General features: G+C 41.6%; 1 protein-coding gene across 3 annotated transcripts in view; it reads right to left on the bottom strand.

Moving 5' to 3' along the window:
• The window catches only part of PDE10A (phosphodiesterase 10A), a 333722-nt gene that overhangs the window by 84020 nt on the left and 225218 nt on the right, over window positions 1-24484 (bottom strand). For all 3 annotated transcript variants that reach the window (XM_044292077.1, XM_044292079.1, XM_044292078.1), the window contains exons 13-15: window positions 17711-17897; window positions 17309-17451; window positions 15704-15787 (exon numbers count right to left, since the gene is read on the bottom strand). In XM_044292077.1, coding sequence (XP_044148012.1) covers window positions 15704-15787; window positions 17309-17451; window positions 17711-17897 — 414 coding nt within the window. The remainder of the gene's footprint in view (window positions 1-15703; window positions 15788-17308; window positions 17452-17710; window positions 17898-24484) is intronic.

Below are 24484 nucleotides of genomic sequence, written 5' to 3'. Positions count from 1 at the left end.
TTCCTCTACTTGCATTCCCAATTTTTTTTTTTTACATTATCCGCCATCTCAGACCAGTATCAGAACAGTTTTGGACATCTCCAAACTAAGAAAAATAGGCATACTTGTTCCATGCCACATCTAAAGCATTCACCTGTGGGTTTCAAACCCAATTTTTATTAAGTGGTAGATGCGAACGATATAGCCTATGAATAAAACAAAATTATAATTGAGAGACCCCGTGTGAGGCCCTCAATGAGACCTCCTCAATACATCCTCCAACTGCTCATCTGATCATGGACCGTATATCTCGGAGGGCATACAGTCGTGTGCAAGAGGCCTTTAGCTACTATTTTGATCTTACTTTGTTTAATCTTCAGCAATAATTTCTATCTTCTCGAAATACTACCTTTTACCTTTCTATTAACGAGAAATTGATTTCTATTGGGCCTTTTCATATCATACCGATGATGAGTAAATTGCATCCCTCAATTGCAAATATAGAAGAAAAAAAACTCTTTATTCGAAATCCCAAATTATTTTCTCAGTGTTTCAAAATCTTTTTATATATCCCCTCAAACACGTGACACAACAAACAAATTCCCTTATTTTCCCAATTTACATAATATTTAATTTTCAGAATTTCTCTCAAATTATCCATAACACAAAAAAAAAAAACTAGCTGGAAACCACACTGGAGCACACTGAAGTACATAAAGAATCCAAGGAAGAAAGACCATCTGTCATGGATGGTGTTGCAGAAAACTAGAAGACAACAAATGAAGATCCGACTGACTTGATCCCAAACTAAGGAACATAAGGGTGAGCCCTGTAAAAGCCCTAGCGCTCTTCCTGACTTCTCAGCCTATGCAAAGATCTCTATGATAGATAATTGTATGCCCTCGTGCCTCGACTGTATGACACCTGAACACTCTATAATAGTGAGGGGACACGAACACCGGCTCCCTACACTTAATATGGAGGGAGTCAGGGTCACCTAGGATCAAGCCAACAGGAAAACACAAATAAAGGAACAGACTTATCTATAGAAGAATCAGTTGCAGCATCCAGCATGAGCACAATCCAGGAAGTTGTATAAACCGCAAAGTGATGCAGTATGGGAGGGGATTTAAAGGGATGCAATCGGTGTAACTAGATGAAAGCTGAGAGAGGGAAACGAGATGACAAAACAAAAGCAAATCAAAAGAACCTCAAGCAAGAGGTTCTGAAGAACGTCTGTTAGAGCTTCTCAGATATCTGGCAGTGACACCATCTTTATCAAGTTAATTTGACCCATCATTGACAATGGTAACCTTCTCCAGATGTGAATTGTTTTTTTTCAATTCATCTATAAGAGGGAACACATTCAATTTGACATATTCACCCAAACTCTGTGTAATATTTACTCCCAAATACTTAAAACTACTTCCCCTATCTACGATGTGTACCTCAAAACACCTCTCCCCTTCTCCTAGTAACATCAAATATTTTCAATCCTGAATAATATCCATTTTTTTCAATTATACCCATTTAACCAACTCAATATCTGTGTCCCCCCCCAAAACAATAAAATATCATCCACATACAGTACAGACCAACAGTTTGAACACACCTTCTCATTCAAAGAGTTTTCTTTATTTTCATGACTATGAAAATTGTAGATTCACACTGAAGGCATCAAAACTATGAATTAACACATGTGGAATTACATACATAACAAAAAAGTGTGAAACAACTGAAAATATATGTCATATTTTAGGTTCTTCAAAGTAGCCACCTTTTGCTTTGATTACTGCTTTGCACACTCTTGGCATTCTCTTGATGAGCTTCAAGAGGTAGTCACCTGAAATGGTTTTTACTTCACAGGTGTGCCCTGTCAGGTTTAATAAGTGGGATTTCTTGCCTTATAAATGGGGTTGGGACCATCAGTTGTGTTGTGGAGAAGTCAGGTGGATACACAGCTGATAGTCCTACTGAATAGACTGTTAAAGAAAAACGAGTGGCCATCATAACTTTAAGAAATGAAGGTCAGTCAGTCCGAAAAATTGGGAAAACTTTGAAACTGTCCCCAAGTGAAGTCACAAAAACCATCAAGCGCTACAAAGAAACTGGCTCACATGCGGACCGCCCCAGGAAAGGAAGACCAAGAGTCACCTCTGCTGTGGAGGATAAGTTCATCCGAGTCACCAGTCTCAGAAGTCGCAGGTTAACAGCAGCTCAGATTAGAGACCAGGTCAATGCCACACAGAGTTCTAGCAGCAAACACATCTCTAGAACAACTGTTAAGAGGAGACTGTGTGAATCAGGCCTTCATGGTGGAATATCTGCTAGGAAACCACTGCTAAGGACAGGCAACAAGCAGAAGAGACTTGTTTGGGCTAAAGAACACAAGGAATGGACATTAGACCAGTAGAAATCTGTGCTTTGGTCTGATGAGTCCAAATTTGAGATTTTTGGTTCCAACCACCGTGTCTTTGTGCGACACAGAAAAGGTGAACGGATGGACTCTACATGCCTGGTTCCCACCGTGAAGCATGGAGGAGGAGGTGTGATGGTGTGGAGGTGCTTTGCTGGTGACACTGTTGGGGATTTATTCAAAATTGAAGGCATACTGAACCAGCATGGCTACCACAGCATCTTGCAGCGGCATGCTATTCCATCTGGATTGCATTTAGTTGGACCATCATTTATTTTTCAACAGGAAAATGACCACAAACACACCTCCAGGCTGTGTAAGGGCTATTTGACCATAAAGGAGAGTGATGGGGTGCTGCGCCAGATGACCTGGCCTCCACAGTCACTGGACCTGAACTCAATCGAGATGGTTTGGGGGTAAGCTGGACCGCAGAGTGAAGGCAAAAGGGCTAACAAGTGCTAAGCATCTCTGGGAACTCCTTCAAGACTGTTGGAAGACCATTTCAGGTGACTACCTCTTGAAGCTCATCAAAAGAATGCCAAGAGTGTGCAAAGCAGTAATCAAAGCAAAAGGTGGCTACTTTGAAGAACCTAGAACACTTTCACACTTTTTTGTTATGTATATAATTCCACATGTGTTAATTCATAGTTTTGATGCCTTCAGTGTGACTACAAATTTCATAGTCATGAAAATAAAGAAAACTCTTTAAATGAGAAGGTGTGTCCAAACTTTTGGTCTGTACTGTACATTATTTTCTCCCTTACATTACAATATTGAAAACCCTTAATATCTTCATTTTCTCTAATAATTATCACTAGTGACTCTATTGCAATTGCGAAGAGCATAGGGGACATCCCTGCCTAGTGCCCCTAAAAAGGGCAAAGGGCAGGGACATCACCCCGTCCACAACCACCCTCGCTCTAGTGGTGTGAATAAATCAATTTAATCCAACTTATAAAAGAATCCCCAAAACCAAAACATTTAAGAACCTCCGACAGATATTCCCACTATATGCAATCAAATGCTTTAGTTGCATCCAGTGACAATATCCTTTTTTACTATTTTTTATCTTTATTTCTCTCTATGTTCATAAATACTCTTCTGATATTAGAATATATCAATCGACCAGGAATAAACACAGTTTGATCTTCATTTATTATTGTTTTTATTACTTTTGTTAACCTATCTGCTAATACCCTAGCTAATAACTTAATATCGGTATTCAACAATGAGATAGGCCTATATGACTCTGGCTTTAATAGATCTTTTTCAGCTTTTGGGATCAGAACTATAGTAGCTTCGTCCATTGAGTCGGGCAACTTTTTTGACCTCTTGGCCTCAATCAGGGTCTCTATTAATTCTGGGAGAAGTATTTGACTAAATTCCTTATATACTTCAAATGATAACCCATCTCCTCCCAGAGCCTTTTTATCTCTAGTTGAATTCAAAGCTCTCACTAATTCTTCCAATTGTATATTCTCCTTTAATTGATTTTTCAGAGCTTTCGTAAGCTTCATGAAGTGAATATTATTTAGATATTGACACAATTCCTCCTTTTTGCACAGAATTCTTGATTTATACAATTCTTGATAGTATACACTAAATACATTATTGATCTGTTCAGGGTTTTTTACAATTTGTCCTTTATTATTCTTTATTGCACCTATCCAACGTTTTTGTGGTTGATTTTTAATTATTTTAGCCAAAAGCTTGCCCACTCTATCACCCTCTGCAAAAAACAGAGCCCCTGAAAAAATAGCGATGTTTGAGATTTTTCAATATATATTTATTTTACTTTTTTTTGTTCTTCTTGCCAAATTCTCAAAATTTTAAATGAGGGATCATATGCACAGTGTTCTTTTACTTCCTTTAACGTCTGCAGAACGTCTGTTCTGCACCCTGTATTTTGCATCCTGTTCTGCACCCTGGATTTTACTTCCTTTAACGTCTGTTCTGCACCCTGGATTTTACCATTTACTTTTTTTTTTCAATTACTAAGGCTACCTTCACACTCACTTTTTAGGCAGATCTGTCATGGATCAGCAAAAACTGATCCATTACAATGTTACAACTGCATGCATCTATCATGAACGGATCCATTTGTATTATCTGTAACATAGCCAAGACGGAATCGTCATGAACTCCATTGAAAGTCAATAGGAGACTGATCTGTTTTCTATTGTGCCAGAGAAAACGGATCCGTCCCCATTGACTTACATTGTGTGTCAGGACAAAACCGTTTGGCTCAGTTTTGTCAAGCGGACAGAAAAACGCTGCAGGCAGCGTTTTGGTGTCCGCCTCCAGAGCGAAATGGAGACTGATCGGAGGCAAACTGATGCATTCTGAGAGGATCCTTTTCCATTCAGAATGCATTAGGGCAAAACTGATCAGTTTTGGACCGCTAGTGAGAGCCCATAACGGATCTCACAAACGGAAAGCCAAAACGCGAGTGTGAAAGTAGCCTTACTTGTTTATACAATATTCCTCTCAGAAATGCCTCGACGCATCCCAAACCACTTGATTATTAGGAGTTAGAAGATAGGAGGGTATTGCGAAGTCTGAAATACATTAGTTTGAAGTTAATGAGCGATTAATAAGGAAAGAGGCTGTCAGTTGGAAAGGCCCAATCCAAAGCACTCTTTCCCTTGCTCATAAACTGGAGAAAAACACCTCTAACCTCCAAATGCCCTCTCCAGGTGGATCACTTCTCCTCTCCTCCTCTCCATAGCGGCACACGCGCCGTCACATCAGGCACACCGAGCTGAACACTGCCAGCAACCAGCTCTCAACAACTCCATTACTGCCCCCAGAGGGATCCGACTCTCCACTGTGTCACCTCCAAGGATGCTGCACCAGGCTGGATTAGGCTGGGCTGAGCAAGTCAAGCGAGGTTGAGCAGCCTGTACCGGGTCAGTCCCGCAGCTTCTCCACCGCCCTCATGTCCCTGGCTTCTCCACATTGCCTGCAAGATCCGGATCAGGTAGCGGAGGCGGGGGACAGAGTTTCGCATCAAACGTCAGATGCTCGTATGCTCCCCATTTTGTCCAGACAGGCAAAATTTAATGGGGAGTTTACACTCTGCATTTCAAGTTAGTCAGCGAATACAGTAGAGAATTTTTTTTTTGCAATAGTCTCACTTTCTCATCCTCACCCTCTACAACTTTCCCTCATTACGTAAAGGGCCAGCAGTTTCTTGTTTTAACTTTTTACCGTATATAATTGAAAAGCTCTACATACTATTTCAACGAAGATCGATAAAACATATGACTACCGTATTTTTCGCCCTATAAGACACACCTGCCAATAAGATGCACCTAGGTTTTTGAGGAGGAAAATAAGAAGAAAATTTTTTTAAACAAAAAGGTGTGCTTTTGGTGGGTTTTGAACTAATGGTGGTCTGTGGATGACACTGTTATGGGGGATCTGTTGAGGACACTGTTATGGGGGATCTGTTGAGGACACTGTTATGGGGGATCTGTTGAGGACACTGTTATGGGGGATCTGTTGAGGACACTGTTATGGGGGATCTGTTGAGGACACTGTTATGGGGGATCTGTTGAGGACACTGTTATGGGGGATCTGTTGAGGACACTGTTATGGGGGATCTGTTGAGGACACTGTTATGGGGGATCTGTTGAGGACACTGTTATGGGGGATCTGTTGAGGACACTGTTATGGGGGATCTGTTGAGGACACTGTTATGGGGGATCTGTTGAGGACACTGTTATGGGGGATCTGTTGAGGACACTGTTATGGGGGATCTGTTGAGGACACTGTTATGGGGGATCTGTTGAGGACACTGTTATGGGGGATCTGTTGAGGACACTGTTATGGGGGATCTGTGGGCGACACTGTTATGGGGGATCTGTGGGCGACACTGTTATGGGGGATCTGTGGGCGACACTGTTATGGGGGATCTGTGGGCGACAATGTTATGGGGATCTCTGGATGGATCTTATTGGGGTCTCTGAATGGCACTGTTATGGGGATCTGTGAATGACACGGTTATGGGGGGGGATCTGTGGATGACATATATGTGTTATCCACAGATCCCCTCCATAACAGTGTCCCTGTAGTGAATGGCCCCCAATACAGGGTATGGGGTTTTAGAATGACAGCGTGGCCCGTGCAGTGACTGTATTCTAAACAGGGCCCGCTCACTGTATATACCGTAATCTTAACTATAATTGTGGGCATTGTTAATATATACAAATTCAGGGTTATCAGCGCCTGTATTACTTACAACAAGCGTTCGGTAGCAGAGAGGAGGGAGGAGGCAGGCCGGGAGGATGGGCGCTGGCAGTGTGAGTCACTACATCACGCCGCCTGCTTCATTCATAAAGTGGGCGGCGCAGGCGCGTGATGTAGTGACTCACGCTGCCAGCGCCTGTCCTCCTGGCCTGCCTCCTCCCTCCTCTCTGCTACCGAGCGCTTGTTAAGTAATACAGGTGCTGATAACCCTGAATTTGTATATATTAACAATGCCCACAATTATAGATAAGATTACGGTATATACAGTTAGCGGGGCCCGTGTAGTGGAATACAGTCACTGCACGGGCCCCGCTGTCATTATAAAAGCAGATGCCGGCCCCCAGCCCCTCCTCCGTCTCAGCTGATAAACCCCCGGCACAGCATATCATTGACAGTTCGGCAAAATGCAGCATTCGCCCCATAAGACGCACTGCTATTTTCCCCCACTTTGGGGGGGGCGGGGGGGAGTGCGTCTTATAGGGTGGAAAAACACGGTATACATCTGTTTAAAGTAGAAGTTATCTTGCAGTAGAAAACCTTATGTATGCTGAGGGACAGGCAACAGAGGGTTGTAGTCAATGGAGTACATTCAGACCAAGGTCTTGTTACCAGTGGGGTACCTCAGGGATCTGTTCTGGGACCCATATTGTTTAATATCTTTATCAACGAAATTGCAGAAGGCCTCGATGGTAAGGTGTGTCTTTTTGCTGATGACACAAAGATTTGTAACAGGGTTGATGTTCCTGGAGGGATACACCAAATGAAAAAGGATTTAGGAAAACTAGAGGAATGGTCAAAAATCTGGCAACTAAAATGTAATGTTGATAAGTGCAAGATAATACACCTGGGGCGTAAAAACCCAAGAGCAGAATATAAAATCAGTGATACAGTCCTAACCTCAGTATCTGAGGAAAGGGATTTAGGGGTCATTATTTCAGAAGACTTAAAGGTAGGCAGACAATGTCATAGAGCAGAAGGAAATGCTAGCAGAATGCTTGGGTGTATAGGGAGAAGAATTACCAGTAGAAAGAGGGAGGTGCTCATGCCGCTATACAGAGCACTAGTGAGACCTCATTTGGAGTATTGTGCGCAGTACTGGAGACCATATATCCAGAAGGATATTGATACTTTGGAGAGAGTTCAGAGAAGAGCTACTAAACTAGTTCATGGATTGCAGGATAAAACTTACCAGGAAAGATTAAAGACCTTAACATGTATAGCTTGGAAGAAAGATGAGACAGAGGGGACATGATAGAAACTTTTAAATACATAAAGGGAATCAACAAGGTAAAAGAGGAGAGAATATTTAAAAGAAGAAAAACTGCTACAAGAGGACATCGTTTTAAATTAGAGGGGCAAAGGTTTAAAAATAATATCAGGAAGTATTACTTTACTGAGAGAGTAGTGGATGCATACAATAGCCTTCCTCCAGAAGTGGTAGCTGCAAATACAGTTGAGGAGTTTAAGCATGCATGGGATAGGCATAAGGCCATCCTTCATATAAGATGGGGCCAGGGGCCATCCATAGTATTCAGTATATTGGGCAGACTAGATGGGCCAAATGGTTCCTATCTGCCGACACATTCTATGTTTCTATGTATGATGATCTTACAAGTGTTCAAAAGACGATGTAAAGACTATATCTGCACATAGGATCATATAGAGGTCTCCTATACTGGCTTCCAACGTTTAAAGGGGTTGTCCGCGTTATGAAAAAAAAATATAGCACTGAAAATCTGATGGGCAGCAATATATAACTCTGATGGGCAGCAATATATAACTAAGCTAAGCAAGTTTTATGCAAAAAAAACAAAATGTATATTTCATAATTTCCCTGGTTCTCTTCTGGCCCTTTGTTTACATGCAATAACAATCTCTGCCCCTTCCCCTTCCTCTGCTAAGGAAGTGGCTACAAGAGCTGCCCTGAGTGACATGTCTGCCTGCTGGGAGAATCAGCAGCATGTTGTATGTGTAGAACTACAAGTCCCAGCTGTACAATGACACTGCTAAGGGAGTGAATACAAGAGCTGCCGTGAGTGCTGGGAGAATCAACAGCAACTTGTAAGTGTAGAACTACAAGTCCCAGCTGTATCATGACACTGCTAATATACACAGGATGTTCCCCCTACCTTCTTCTGCAATGCTCTCTCTAGTCTGTCAGCTCCTGTGCCCAGAATTGTCACTGCTGCAGCCACCCAGTCTGTGCAGCTGAAGGGGTTAAGAATCCTAGGACAGAGCAGACGGCAGTGAAGGGGGGCGTGGCCAGCACAGTAACGTCTCGTTTACAGGCTTGTAAATGAACTTTATCAGAGCAGGGAGAGAAGCTTACATCACAGGTGTGACCCTCAGTGAAATTTGAGAAACCAGCCCCTGGAGACAAAGTGAGTTAATTGGAAAGCTTCTCTCCCTGCTCTGATATTGTCACGAGGGTGTCAAGAGCCACGCCTGACTCCGTTGTACCCGGGGTCAGGAGGTCGCAGCGGTTGGCTGCACGCTCTATGTCAGATAGGGAAGTGTCCTTATTGTAGCTTTCTGGGTTTGCTTTACAAACCCTTTTGGCTCACTCAGGGATCCGTAGCTCCTTCTCTCAGCTGTTCCTTGTCCAGCACTCCCAATCCTCCTTATATTCCCCTCTCACACTTCTCTGGTTGCCAGATATAGAGCTTCCTGCCTGGACATCTATTCTGACCCACTGGAGCTGTGTTGCTGCGTTCTCTGAGTGTTGCCTTAGAACGCTACCCTCCGGATCCCTGTTGGACCTTTGTGGACAATTGTTGCCATCCACCTGGGTGTTTGTGTTTGTCTGTGTTTGTCTGTCCTCTCCCTGGTGTTTCCCTCTTAGTGCAGTGGTGAGGACTAGCGATCCCACCGGCCCGTTCATTATCTAGGGCTCATTTCAGGGAAAGCCAGGGTTTAGGCACGTGATCGCCGCACGGGTGAGGAACCCGTCTAGGGACGTCAGGGCAGGCAGGTGCCAGCTGCAAGGTGAGTTAGGGGTCACCACCTTTCCCTCTCCCTTGGGCAGGGCTTTCCCTGTTTTCCTCCCTGTGCGTGTTGCCGGTCATTACAGATATTTTTTTGTTCTTTCTTTGTTTCTAACTATTTGCCTAGTTAGAAACAAAGAAAGAACAAAAAAATAACTTGGATAACTCCATTAATGTCATTTATACCTATAGAAAGGTTCCCTAAAGAAACTTTTGCATGAAATACCTCCAGTGCTATAGTTTACAGGTTATACTTAAAAAACGCACCAGTGGGGAAAAAAACACAGCGTTACCGCATTAGAAATCTACTTATGTATTTATATCCAAGCATCACAATACCGATCTCTGCACTCAAAGACTGTTGCCAAAAACATCAAATCAAGAAAAAAGAAGGAAAAATAACATCCTATGACTAGTCACATCAGACAGGGTATAAAAACTGCCGCATGGGCAGGTAGTGGGTAACCACTGATGAAGGAGGCAGGTTGGACCTCCGAAAACGCGTCTGGTGAAGCACAGTAGACCCGCATCCATACAATTTGATAGACAACAAATAATTACTCATTTCTTCCAAGCGCTTCCAATATTGATCTTCTCTCCTTTTGAATGAAGATCACCGTACAGTGAACGCAGACCGACCCGCAACACGGTGACGTCACACCCATGTACGACGCCAAACGAGGAGACTCGGACATCAAGCAAGGAGACTCAAATGGCGAATTAGCGGTCGCGGCTGACAAGCTCACCAGAGAAGGTAACTACAGTCAGGGTACAGACTTACTTACCTTGTGGGACGCCACAACAGGTACAACACCCAACTATTGTATTTTAGTACTAAAATAGATAGCCCTGCTTTTGTCATAAGAGACTGGCTACTACTAACAAACTTATTGTGAAGAAACGTCTCAAGTGGATGTTGAATGTAATAATAAACTAACTTCCAAATAAGCAGACAAACTGTAATGAAGATTATATCTGAAATTGCCATTAAAAAAACTGCAAAAGTCCACCATATTTGTGACAACAGAGTGGTGACATTGCCAGCAATATAAGGACAGTTACCACACTACAGCTAATAGCTGTAGAAAAGAAAATAGCACTGCATGGTGGTGACAATTGCCAAACAATTATCCATCCTGCACTTTCTATATTTTTATATCTTTATATTCTATATATGCTTACTTTTATTGATTTGTGCATTAATATTTTACTCCTATTCATACTCCACTCCCACTGACATGGCACAACAGTAACGGGGGTTCTCTTCCCCAATGGAGGGCTGGATTGAGTAAATGTATATTAATTTTCAATGTATGACTTTTTTAATAGATTTTTTGTGGTTGATGTTTATAGGAAATAAAATGGATTTTGGTCACACCTACATTGCTCTCTGTTTGTGACCAGGTGAAGAGTGCCAGTTCATAATATTTCATATTCCATGTGTATTTATTTTAGTTTTTTCCTCAATGTATTTCTAACCACAGTCCACATGTTAATTTTCCACACTTAAATGTTCCCGGAGTGCTTTAGACAGGACTTTACATGAAGGCAGACCCCTCCTACAGTTTTTTACGATGCTTTCTAAACAGACTGTAAATCTGTAATAGCCATCATCCAGCCATGTCTCAGTTAATCCTAATATGTCATGGTTCTCCTCAGACATTAGTGATTCCAGTTCACCAATTTTATTGGTAAGGCTTCTGGCATTAGTATACATACAATGCTGTGCCTTTTCATGAGTGTAAACAGTTATATCTACTTATTTTAATTATAATGGGATGGGTATTCATTTCCTTTAAGAGCAATATTTATATTTCCTTTAAGAGCAAAGATTAATATTCACTATTTTGTATGGATTTTCATGTAGGCCGAAGTAAGTCCATGGGAAGATTACCATGCCTTTGTTGTATTTGTTATTTGGACGTGAATTCCACAGTGTGAGAATTGTCTATATGTTCCTCAAAGTATACATTCATGTATCAAAATTTGTCCATCGGCTCTAAGACAAGGGCTCCAGATGTCAGAGGTATGTAGTATTGAAAATATCAGGCATGTATGAGTTAACCCTTAATGGTATGATGCTTATAGCTTATACAACAGTGCCACCTAGATATGAGCAGTTAATACTAAACCAGTAGCAAAAATGCATTCTGGGTAGTATTATGACGTCACATTCCTTATAAATGCAAACCCCATCCAATAATTATTGGAAAGTTCAAAACTAGGAGGTTGTGTTCATCTGATAAGTTTTGGGTTAAGAAACCAGATACCAAAAAGAGAAAAAAAAAAAAAGACAGAAAGAAAAAAACAAAGAAAGAATGGGAGATCTCTGGAGAAAGATTTGGATTATCAGAAAAACTCTTGAGAGCTGACTGCCCCAAGACTCTGCACATCACTTGACCCTTGGGTAATGTATATTTTTGTTTTATGTAGTATTGATCTAAATTAATTGGCTTGATACTTAACCAGATACCTGCTCATTTGCGGACATGTAACGTTAGCTGCTACATCAATATTTTTGCTTAATTTCAGTTACAATGCATATAACTGAATAAAGGGGATAATACTGGAGAAACTCTCTGTTGGGAATCTTTATATTTCCTAGTTTGATATCAAGCCAATAATTTATAACTTTTGTTGCAATACTACCCCATATCTGAGATTGGTCATCATTTTGGGCAGAGCAAGTGCTCGTGTCTGTCATTTTCTTAATTGAGTTTTGCGCATAATCCATTGATTTTATATCTCTCACAATTTTAAAGCCATATTGCATAATATTCTTGTGTTGGTCGAGTAGTTTGTTGGCACCATATAGTGGTACCCTGTATTACTGATTGCACAAAATAATCAGGTTCTCGATTGAACTCTTTTTGAGATGTTTATGTCCATCTCGCGGATCAATATCATTTGCATGGTTTTTCTTTTGACCCGTTAATTTTATTTGGAATATATATATATCAAACAAATAAAGTAGCAGCACACCACTAAATGCACTAAGACTGAGTGAACAGGTGAATGTTTGAATGTATTGATCAAAAATATGTCAAGCCCACCTATCAGATGACAAGGTAGCTTCTTATCAGGTGGGACCTACTCTAACACGGAGGGTCCAGCTCCATTGTTACTCTGATTAAAAACACCAAGGGGTTGGGGATGGGCGGGGAGTGGCAAGTTCCAAAGAGGATGCCTGGTCCTCTATAATATACATATAAGCAAAAAAACGGAACAGCACCTCCTGAGACATATCGCAGGTGCAAGCTACCCGGCAATAATACAGCAAACAAATAAAGCAGCAGCACACCACTAAATGCACTAAGACTGAGTGAACAGGTGAATGTGTGAACAGGGTCAAATACATAACGCCAATACTTACTGCAAAGCAGTGAAGAAGCTCTTAGCGCATATTATTGATTAAAAATATTGTTACTCAACATATTTTTATCAATAATATGCACTAAGAGCTTCTTCACTGCTTTGCAGTAAGTATTGGCGTCATGTAGCCGGAGCTGTTGCCTCACCATCAGAGGCTGACGGAACCTACATGTTTGTTTGTCCTACAGTTAACCTAGCTCCTGATGAGCCTCCACAAGGCGAAATGTTGAGCTTGAACATAGGTTTAGGGCATGGACAGAGTGCATCCACATGCTAATCAAGGCAGATAGCCGTCAGCTGGATTAGTTAGGACTTTGAGCTTTTGCTACCAATTTTATATGGTTTGTTTAGCTACTTTTAAAAATAAAAAAACTTCTCAGCTGTGTGTGATGCCGCTGGCACCTACACTTCTGGGTGGACTAAGATTCCGGCATCACACACTGAGTAGGATTGCAGCTGCAGGAAGGCTCTGGTTGTAAGTATTCTCCACCGTCACAAATGAGCACCTGTAAGCAAATATAAGCAATAGAGCATCAGCAAAATCACGCATTCCTATTCGAAGGGGTGATTTGCTTGAACACACTGCCACTGACTATTTACAGTTATATTTACAAGAAATCATATTAGTGGCACAGCAGCATGAGTAGACATGGCTTACTCTTCTAGCCCTGTCAATCAAAGCGGAGGAGGAGTGTATTGAGCACTGAGGGGCATAGCATTAGAGGTGCTCCAAGAGCTACGTCCACCCCTCGTGCTACCTAATTTGCATACAAATAAAAGTACACTCAAGTACAAGTCTCAGCAGCCATTTAAGATACAAAAAAAAAAATATATATATATATATATATATATATATATATATAACAACGCAACTGATGGTCCTAACCCCATTTATAAGGCAAGAAATCCCACTTATAAACATACAATAAAGAAAACTCTTTGAATGAGAAGGTGTGTCCAAACTTTTGGTCTGTACTGTATATACATATATGACTATGAAAATTGTAGATTCACACTGAAGGCATCAAAACTATGAATTAACACATGTGGAATTATATACATAACAAAAAAGTGTGAAACAACTGAAAATATGTCATATTCTAGGTTCTTCAAAGTAGCCACCTTTTGCTTTGATTACTGCTTTGCACACTCTTGGCATTCTCTTGATGAGCTTCAAGAGGTAGTCACCTGAAATGGTTTTCACTTCACAGGTGTGCCCTGTCAGGTTTAATAAGTGGGATTTCTTGCCTTATAAATAGGGTTGGGACCATCAGTTGCGTTGTGGAGAAGTCAGGTGGATACACAGCTGATAGTCCTACTGAATAGACTGTTAGAATTTGTATTATGGCAAGAAAAAAGCAGCTAAGTAAAGAAAAACAAGTGGCCATCATTACTTTAAGAAATGATGGTCAGTCAGTCCGAAAAATTGGGAAAACTTTGAAAGTGTCCCCAAGTGCAGTCACAAAAACCATCAAGCGCTACAAAGAAACTGGCTCACATGCGGACCGCCCCAGGAAAGGAAGACCAAGAGTCACCTCTGCTGCGGAGGATAAGTTCATCCGAGTGACCAGCCTCAGAAATCGCAGGTTAACAGCAGCTCAGATTAGAGACCAGGTCAATGCCACACAGAGTTCTAGCAGCAGACACATCTCTAGAACAACTGTTAAGAGGAGACTGTGTGAATCAGGCCTTCATGGTAGAATATCTGCTAGGAAACCACTGCTAAGGACAGGCAACAAACAGAAGAGACTTGTTTGGGCTAAAGAACACAAGGAATGGACATTAAACCAGTGGAAATCTGTGCTTTGGTCTGATGAGTCCAAATTTGAGATCTTTGGTTCCAACCACTGTGTCTTTGTGCGACGCAGAAAAGGTGAACAGATGGACTCTACATGCCTGGTTCCATGGAGGAGGAGGTGTGATGGTGTGGGGGTGCTTTGCTGGTGACACTGTTGGGGATTTATTCAAAATTGAAGGCATACTGAACCAGCATGGCTACCACAGCATCTTGCAGCGGCATGCTATTCCATCTGGTTTGCGCTTAGTTGGACCATCATTTATTTTTCAACAGGACAATGACCCCAAACACACCTCCAGGCTGTGTAAGGGCTATTTGACCATGAAGCAGAGTAATGGGGTGCTGCGCCAGATGACCTGGCCTCCACAGTCACTGGATCTGAACCCAATCGAGATGGTTTGGGGTGAGCTGGACCGCAGAGTGAAGGCAAAAGGGCCAACAAGTGCTAAGCATCTCTGGGAACTCCTTCAAGACTGTTGGAAGACCATTTCAGGTGACTACCTCTTGAAGCTCATCAAGAGAATGCCAAGAGTGTGCAAAGCAGTAATCAAAGCAAAAGGTGGCTACTTTGAAGAACCTAGAATATGACATATTTTCAGTTGTTTCACACTTTTGTGTTATGTATATAATTCCACATGTGCTAATTCATAGTTTTGATGCCTTCAGTGTGAATCTACAATTTTCATAGTCATGAAAATAAAGAAAACTCTTTGAATGAGAAGGTGTGTCTAAACTTTTGGTCTGTACTGTATATATATATATATATATATATATATATATATATGTATATGAATTTTTACTTAGTATGGTCAACCCTACCAGGCAATATGCCTGGTTTAAAAGGCTTGATCATGCTAAAATATGCTCTTTAAAACAATTTATAATTAAATAAAGAAATCTTACCAAGTTTGTCCACAAGACTGATGTATCATGTACACATAAATCGCTGGCCAAAGGTCCTCAAAGGGCGTAATGTCAAAGTGATATCTAAATGATACAAGACACAATCATTACATTACACAAATGTTGTGCAATAATCTAGACATCTTTGTTGCTGCTGCAACTGTAGAATATGTCAGTGATACAATAAGAAATAGCGATTTGAATATATGGATTGTAACTGACTTTTTGCCACAAGGGAATGTTTAAAAAACTGGATAAAAGATTGAATTATCTGGACAAAGAGGAAGCAATACCAACATGGAAAGCTTCTCACCAGGATACTGTGTTATTAAAGATTTTGTATGGCAAACCAACCATAAACCTTCCAAACACATGAAAAGCAGCACTAAAAGTGAGCATTCAAACAACCACTAAACATTTGCTGATTGGAAAATAACTACCATAACATAGGTGCCTTTTGTGTACATAACTGCAGATAAAACCTTTAAAAAGGAGGCTGTCCCACCTGCCCATATGCCATATAAAAGCATATCAACTTCATAAAAGGGTGTTATGCTTAGCAACATTTTCTATATAAGCCAATCTGCTGGGCAGCCATATTTTCGGCAATACACAATCAGGTGTATCTGCATCAGTCTTGGAAGCCTGACACAGTTTAAAGGTACATTCAGACGACCCTGTGAGTTTTGCAGACCGCAAAACACGGATACTGGCCATTTACGTTCTGCCAGCGCTATGATAGAAATGCCTATTCTTGTCCGCAATTGAAATTATAATTTTTTTGTGGAACGGAAGTACGGATGCAGACAACACACGGGATGCAGACAACACACGGTGTGCTGTCCACATCTTTTGCGGCCCCATTGAAATGAATGGGTCTGCATCCAATTGTGGAATGGCAACCTAAAGGCAACCTGTCATGTTGAAAGCAGTGTTTGATCTGCAGGCATCTTGTTAAATGCCAGGAGGAGCTGAGTATACGTATCAATTGACTGCCTTCCATGCTTGACAGTGCACTCTCAATCAGTAAGTAGTACGATTTTCATGACTACTGAGTATAGAAAGGGCAAGGATTTCAAGGAATTACAAGTTATACTTAATCTTTTACTGTAGAACTATATATGAACCTGTCAACTACCCATTCTCTATGATGTAATGCTGGAAAATCAAACAGTTTTTCCAATATGACAGGCTCCCCTTTAAAGAGTTTTCTGTACTGAGGCAACTTCTTCAAGTAGAAACACAGTAAAAACGCAAAGAACATAAATCCTCAACCTATTTAAAGTTCAAAAAATACTATGGTAATTTATCATGAGGGGAACATTTGAAGTCAGTTTGAATCTGTGTTGAAATACTTTATGGCACATTTTTCAAATGTCGCATGTTACATGATAAATTTGTGTTATTCTTAAATCTAACACTTTTGTCTAGAAAAGCTACTCCTCCTCCTCCTCCACACTCCTCCTAGACTGAGATTGTGACTTTTTAAAGCCATATTTCAAAACCGGAGTGTGGTATAAAAATACAAAAAGCTAAGTTTATGCGCAAGTGAGCCCAGAAAGTTGTAAAAGCCCCCTTCTAAACTTATGTTTACACTTTACTCACAATTCAATCTCTTTACAAAGAGGTGCTGGAAGGGTACAGTTCTTGAGGTTCTGCCATTCTTCTGAAGTGCAGATGCTGTGATAAGACAGTTTCTCTAAAGTCACACGGTAAATGCATTCAGAGTGGCGTATTCGATGATACATCTAAAATACAGAACATGGGAAAGAAAGAATACCATAAAACAAAATAACCATGGTGGCTTTTTGCATAAAGGTACAAAATAAAGTTCTGACTGCAGGGACAAGATGATCACAATGTTTCAGCAAGTTTACTTTAGAATTAGCACCAATTACTGTGTGACTTCTTCCACCATTTCAGTTACAAAGTCATAGAGTAAAATAATTCAATATAATTTATTTAAATTTTGTAGATTCAGAAGAAAATTCAGCAAAATAAACTCACATTTGCACAGTGTAAGGCTAAAGCACAGAAAACAGCAAACATTTTGAAGTTGTTCTCATCTGTTTTGGAGAAGGCACTTCCGCTTAGTTTGTTCACCATCTGTACAACACCGATAACACTCCCTCTGCTTACAATAGGCATACACAGGATATTCTTCGTTGTATAACCTGTATAAAGGTCTACTTCTCTGCAGAAAATCAAATGGCAATTATTTATAGTCATAATTTTCTGCAATATGGTGCAAATAACTGCCACATCTTTCATAGCCAAAAATGCCATTATGACCTCTTGTGATAGCTGGAGTCTGGCTACTGTACAGAACCCCTTTCTTACAGCATATACTGTAGATATACTACACTCGACATACACATTCTCTTTCTAGCGTGGTGCTGAAATATGGTAATTGGATGGGTGCTCGTTACAGGTTAGATGTAAAACAAATGTGCTGAACTTGTATAAACCATGCATCCAATTTCCACAATGTGTTACCAGGGCAAAATCATACAAGGTTTTGACTACACCTCAGCAAAGGTTATCAATATCAGATCAGCGGGGGCCTAACATCCAGCACCCCCGCAGTTCAGCTGTACGAGGAGACGGTGCGCACAGTGAGCATGTGCCATCTCCCTTCTCTCTTCCTGTCCAATGCTGCAGTCTATGGTTTTTTTCCAGCAATTATTATAACCCTTAAAATTAATGAACTTTAATTAAATATACTTAAAATAAGACACACGGAACAAATATCACTGAGATTGAACTCAGATAGTCGAGAAATTCCAGAGCTTGATCAAGGAACGGAAACACAGGCAATATGTCAGTGATCTGAGCGAGTTTAAAGAAAACAGAGAGTATATACAACAACGGGAACCTGCAGTTGGATCTGAGATCTCGACGTCTGACATTGACTCCTCGGACACAGGCTCGTACCCCAGACCATATGGGGGGCCATCTTATAGGGGTTCATTCAGGCCTAGGAGACGGGGGGAAGAAGATGGTCAAGGGACGGAAACGGGGGAAGAAGGGGGTTGGCACGTGGGACTGGCTATCCAAATGCTTCCTCCTCTTTGTCCCCCTCCTTTGCATCCAACAGCGTCCCGCCTCCACAACAGCCCTCTTTTTTATAAAAGAGCCAGATCCCTTATCAGCTTTGGGACCGGGGCAGGACAGACAAGAGGCAATGAATGATCTTCAGATCATTCATTTGACCTCTAGGTCTCTTAGCCCAGTGGAGATGGGGGTCCTTATAAGGGGACTTTTGTTCATAACTATCACGAACTTTAGTCTCTTCACATGGACTAAGGACCTCCATCTCTTCTGTAGGAGACTCAAATGGCACAGATTCTTTAAGAACTCTAACAGACAGACCTGTGAAAGCCTAGGACTGGATGAGGGGGACTTTATGGACCTTCAGATCCTTACTGAATTAGGTGAGGAGAGTAGATGTGATCCAGGCAAGGGTCCTTTCACTACATTAAAACCTAAGAGTAAAAGGATGCCACCCCTCTATGAACTATGAATACGTGACTATGTAACACCGGTGGCACTGCATGTTAATGATCACCATTGGGGGGGGGCCCCGAGATGTTTAAGATTCTCGGTTCTTCAACTGGTACCTCCATCTCCCCAAGGGGGTGACTGGGACAGGAAGATCTTTCAGAAGGAATGTGAATGGATACATCGATTCCGGTCCCAGTCCCCCCACGGGATTAATGAGAGATTGACCTTCTCTTGTTTTCTCTGACTGTTACTATGAAGGTAGCGGGTGCCTTGTCCTGGCTGTCTCGGTCTAACATGGCTGGGCTCATTGAAAAATTAAGTATCCCTTTACTGGCCAGATGCGGGAAGCATCTTAAAATTGAACATTATCATGATCAATGAACTCAATTGTTTCATTGCTAGGTTTGACACCATCTACAATCTTAGGGGGGTGCACATTGACAGTATTAGACTATGGTTCTATTAATCACTGTACCCCCTAACTGTAATGAGTTCCTTCCCTTTACTCTATGCCATTGAGATTGGTCATCTTTGACAGCGACATCCCTTTATTGCCTTGGTGCGTGCCATGCGGCGGCTGTTGCTATATATATGTTTTAGTAAGATAAAGGCAGTCTAGGTATCAATGGGTGTCTCGATGTGTTAGACAGCGCTCCTTTCACTATATTCTACCTGTGGTGTAGGTCCGGAATTATGTGACCGGAAGTGCGTCTGCGGTCCACTGCGTTCCATGTACCGGAAACATGTGACCGGAAATGCGCTCCATCGGAAACACGTGATGAATGTGCGTTCCATTGACCGGAAATGACTCACTTCATAGACCGGAAGTGGTGTCAACTGCTAGGCAACGCGGACGCAGCATCTATGGGCGGGAACCATGACTGGCAGGAGTGCATCTAAAAAGGGGGACTTGGGGCACATTTGGTAGCGGGCCTGTGGAGGAGCCGATATGCTTTATCCCATAGATGGATGACTAACTGTAAGAAGGGACACACTCTCCCCAGGAAGTTTTTATCATTCTGATGTCCTTTGGTGATACTGAGTATGTATTTTCTATGACTTAGGACATCTATATGTGCTGATGTCATCTTGCTACTCATTGGACATTTCTTATCTCTGTGGAGACTGTGAGTTCCGGTTTCTGATATTAGTGGTCACTGGTGGAGGTGAAAATTTTGGAACCTGGTGTGTTCTATACCATTATGTTTTTCTCCTCCACAGATGCCTCTATGGAAATGTAACCTCATGGGACATCAACTTCCTAATGCTATGGTCGGCGTATTGTCCAAATGAGATTGATCACCTCCCACTATCATCTTATGGCCCCCTCACAATCGATATGAATACATAACGGACACCAATATATCACCAATGGTGGTCCTCACCCAAATTACGGATATCACTTTATCATTATGGGTATCCGATATCTATGATATCAATTATTGAGCTTACTTACCCCCTGATGATCCCACATAGTGGGGGAAACGCATTGTTTTTTTTTTAAATGTCTGTCTATCTATGTTTAGGGTGAATTCACTACATATACAGTACCTTGATGCACTGTGTACCTTGTTGTCTGTTATAACACAGCACTAGGGTTGTATACAGAGTCCATCAATTTACCCTATGTCTATAGGGGAGAGTATATGTATAGTGTTTCTTTTTCTTTCTTTATTTTCACTGACAGGCACCTATAATTTAAAAAAAAATAATTATAGTGTTTATTTATAGAACACTTTTCAAATACAAAGAACATTCCAGAGGGAATACATCACAAGACAAGTGAACAACAAGACCAAGGTCCAGTACCCATGCAATGAACACTGGCCGGGAAGAACAATAAAGCAAGCAATGTCTTAATATCGATAAGCCCATTCAGCAGTCCCGTAATATACTCTATAGTGGGGACTACATTAAGCCGATAAAACTGCCCAGGGTCTCTGTGAATCTTAATCCTCAAGTAGACAAAGCAATCCACTACCTTTAGACGGGACAGGGGGGTTATATCTATAGGATTTATCTCATCTATTAAGCACAGACTGGATTTAGTCCAATTAACCATGAAGCCTGAAAACTTCCCAAAACCATCTGTGGTATCTAGAAGTGCTTCCAAGGATGGTCCCGCATCAGCTAAGTACACCAGTAGGTCATCAGCGTAGAGTGAATTTTTTTCCTGTATTCCCACTATAGACCATCCCTCAATCAGTCCCGATCCATTAACTAGTAACCTGTAGGTTAGTAAACAGTCTCCTAAGGGTAATATCAGTTGTCTTGCCTGGCATAAAACCGATTGATCGGGATCAATCATGGACAAGATTACATCCCTGAGTCTTCTAGCAAGAAGTTTAGCTAGGATTTTCGCATCTACATTCAGAAGGGAGATTGGTCTATAGGAACTGCACTGGTCCGGAGGCTTCCCTGGTTTGTGAATTACCACAATGGTCGCCTCCATGAATGACTTGGGTAATCTGTTACATTCATACGCATAATTGAAGGTTTTCAATAATCTCTTGCCTATCCACATCCGCCTTATACCATTGTAATGGAAAACCATCCGGACCGGGAGACTTCCCACCCAACATAGTTTCTATCACTGCCCTAACTTCCCCTTCCTCAACGGGGGCGTCCAGAAAGGATCTGTCCGAGCGGGAGAGTGGCGTAAGCTGGACGTTCTCTAAGTAGCCCCGAATATCCACATCCGCGTAAGGTGTTTTAGAGGTATATAGGTCAGAGTAATAGCAGTCAAATTGATCACATATATCCCTTGGCTGAGAAAACTGAACACCCTCCATATTGGTAATAAGGGAGACCACTGTCTGGGGATTTTCTGCTTTTGCTAAATAGGCCAGGGCCCTCCCATTTTTGTCCCCATCCGAAAACACCACTTGTTTCTGGTATAATAACTTCTTTTGAGTATATTCCAATAAGTGAAGGTGATATCTCCTATGGGCCTCCTCCCACAACTCACGGGATTCTGGGCTAGGGTTTCGCGTATATTCACTCTCCTTTTTAGCTATTTCTTTCTTTCTAGTGCTGACTAGTTCTTTCCTATGCGAGGCAATAGCGTGTATAAAAGTACCGCGTTGCACCGCCTTAAAGGCCTCCCATTCAACGTCAGGATTAGCTGACCCCTCATTGGACGCCCAGTAATCTGCTGCTCCCTCCAAAACTGCACAGACCACAGGTAAAGTTTCCAGCCATCTCACGTTAATGCACCACTGCCTATCCGGGGGCGTCAGTGGCATTGTCAGAATCACCAGTAGCGGTGCATGATCCTCGATACCCCTCGGAAGATTTCCACCTTAAACAGCCACGGCAAAAGCTCCCTGTTGACAAACACCAGATCAATATGGGACAAGGTATCAAAGGAAGCCGAGTGACCGGAATATTGACGGTCGCTTGGGTTGAGAAATCTCCATGCCTCAGTCAGATCATGCGCATCAGCCCAATTTGCCAACGCCCTATTATGTAAGGCTTGAGGACGAAGTCTATCTGCAATTGGGTCTAGCACTGCATTATAATCTCCCATCATAATTAATGGGTCAATCGGCAAAGTTGATATCTTCCCCATAATGTCATCATTCTTTGAAAAGGGGAGGGGGGGGGAATATATGTCTACCACTATGTAGTCTCTACCCTGTATTGCAGCATGCACAATTACATAGCACCCAGACAAGTCCGTCTGCATGGAATGTAGTTGAAAAGGGATTGACTTGGACACCAGTACGGAAACCCCTCTAGCGTAGTTTCTATATACTGCGTGAAAGGAAGATCCCACCCAAGGACGCTTCAACGCCATCAGCCTTTGGCCTCTCAAATGGGTCTTCTGCAGTAACACCACATCTGGGGAAAATTTCTTCAAGTAATTAAATACAAGCGATCTCTTCACTTTATCATTGAGCCCCCTGGCATTCCAGGAGATGAATTTGCAGGTAGCCATCAAGTAACAAAACCGACCACGTAAATCGCAGAGATCGTAGGACATCCAGGCCAGACACTCACACACTCATACCACAATACAATACACCAACACATAATGAGTAACAGGTTAACCACTTCAGCCCCCCTAGCTTAAACACCCTTAATGACCAGACCACTTTTTACAATTCTGCACTACACTACTTTCACAGTTTATTGCTCGGCCATGCAACTTACCACCCAAATAAATTTTACCTCCTTTTCTTCTCACTAATAGAGCTTTCATTTGGTGGTATTTCATTGCTGCTGACATTTTAACTTTTTTGTTATTAATAGAAATTTAATGAAATTTTTGCAAAAAAAGGACATTTTTCACTTTCAGTTGTAAAATTTTTCAAAAAAAATGACATCTATATATAAATGTTTCCCTAAATTTATTGTTTTACATCTCTTTGATAAAAAAAATGTTTGGGAAAAAAAAAAATGGTTTGGGTAAAAGTTATAGCGTTTACAAACTATGGTACAAAAATGTGAATTTCCGCTTTTTGAAGCAGCTCTCAATTTCTGAGCACCTGTCATGTTTCCTGAGGTTCTACAATGCCCAGACAGTAGAAAAACCTCACAGATAACCCCATTTCGGAAAGTAGACACCCTAAGGTATTCGCTGATGGGCATAGTGAGTTCATAGAACTTTTTATTTTTTGTCACAAGTTAGCGGAAAATTATGATTTTTTTTTTCCTTACAAAGTCTCATATTCCACTAACTTGTGACAAAAAATAAAAACTTACATGAACTCACTATGCCCATCATGAAATACCTTGGGGTGTCTTCTTTCCAAAATGGGGTCACTTGTGGAGTAGTTAAACTGCCCTGGCATTTTAGGGGCCCAAATGCGTGCAAAGTAGTTTGAAATCAAAATCTGTAAAAAATGGCCGGTGAAATCCGGAAGGTGCTCTTTGGAATGTGAGCCCCTTTGCCCACCTAGGCTGCAAAAAAGTGTCACACATGTGGTATCGCCGTACTCAGGAGAAGTTGGGGAATGTGTTTTGGGGTGTCATTTTACATATACCCATGCTGGGTGAGATAAATATCTTGGTCAAATGCCAATTTTGTATAAAAAAAAAGGGCAAAACACATTCCCTAACTTCTCCTGAGTACGGCGATACCACATGTGTGACACTTTTTTGCAGCCTACATGCGCAAAGGGGCCCAAATTCCTTTTAGGAGGGCATTTTTAGACATTTGGATCCCAGACTTCTTCTCACGCTTTAGGGCCCCTAAAAAGCCAGGGCAGTATAAATACCCCATATGTGACCCATTTTGGAAAGAAGACACCCCAGGTATTCAATGAGGGCATG

Source organism: Bufo gargarizans, chromosome 4 (genome assembly GCF_014858855.1).
Source record: "Bufo gargarizans isolate SCDJY-AF-19 chromosome 4, ASM1485885v1, whole genome shotgun sequence".
Classification (NCBI taxonomy): domain Eukaryota; kingdom Metazoa; phylum Chordata; class Amphibia; order Anura; family Bufonidae; genus Bufo; species Bufo gargarizans.
This window is presented reverse-complemented; position numbering and strand designations above follow the sequence as displayed.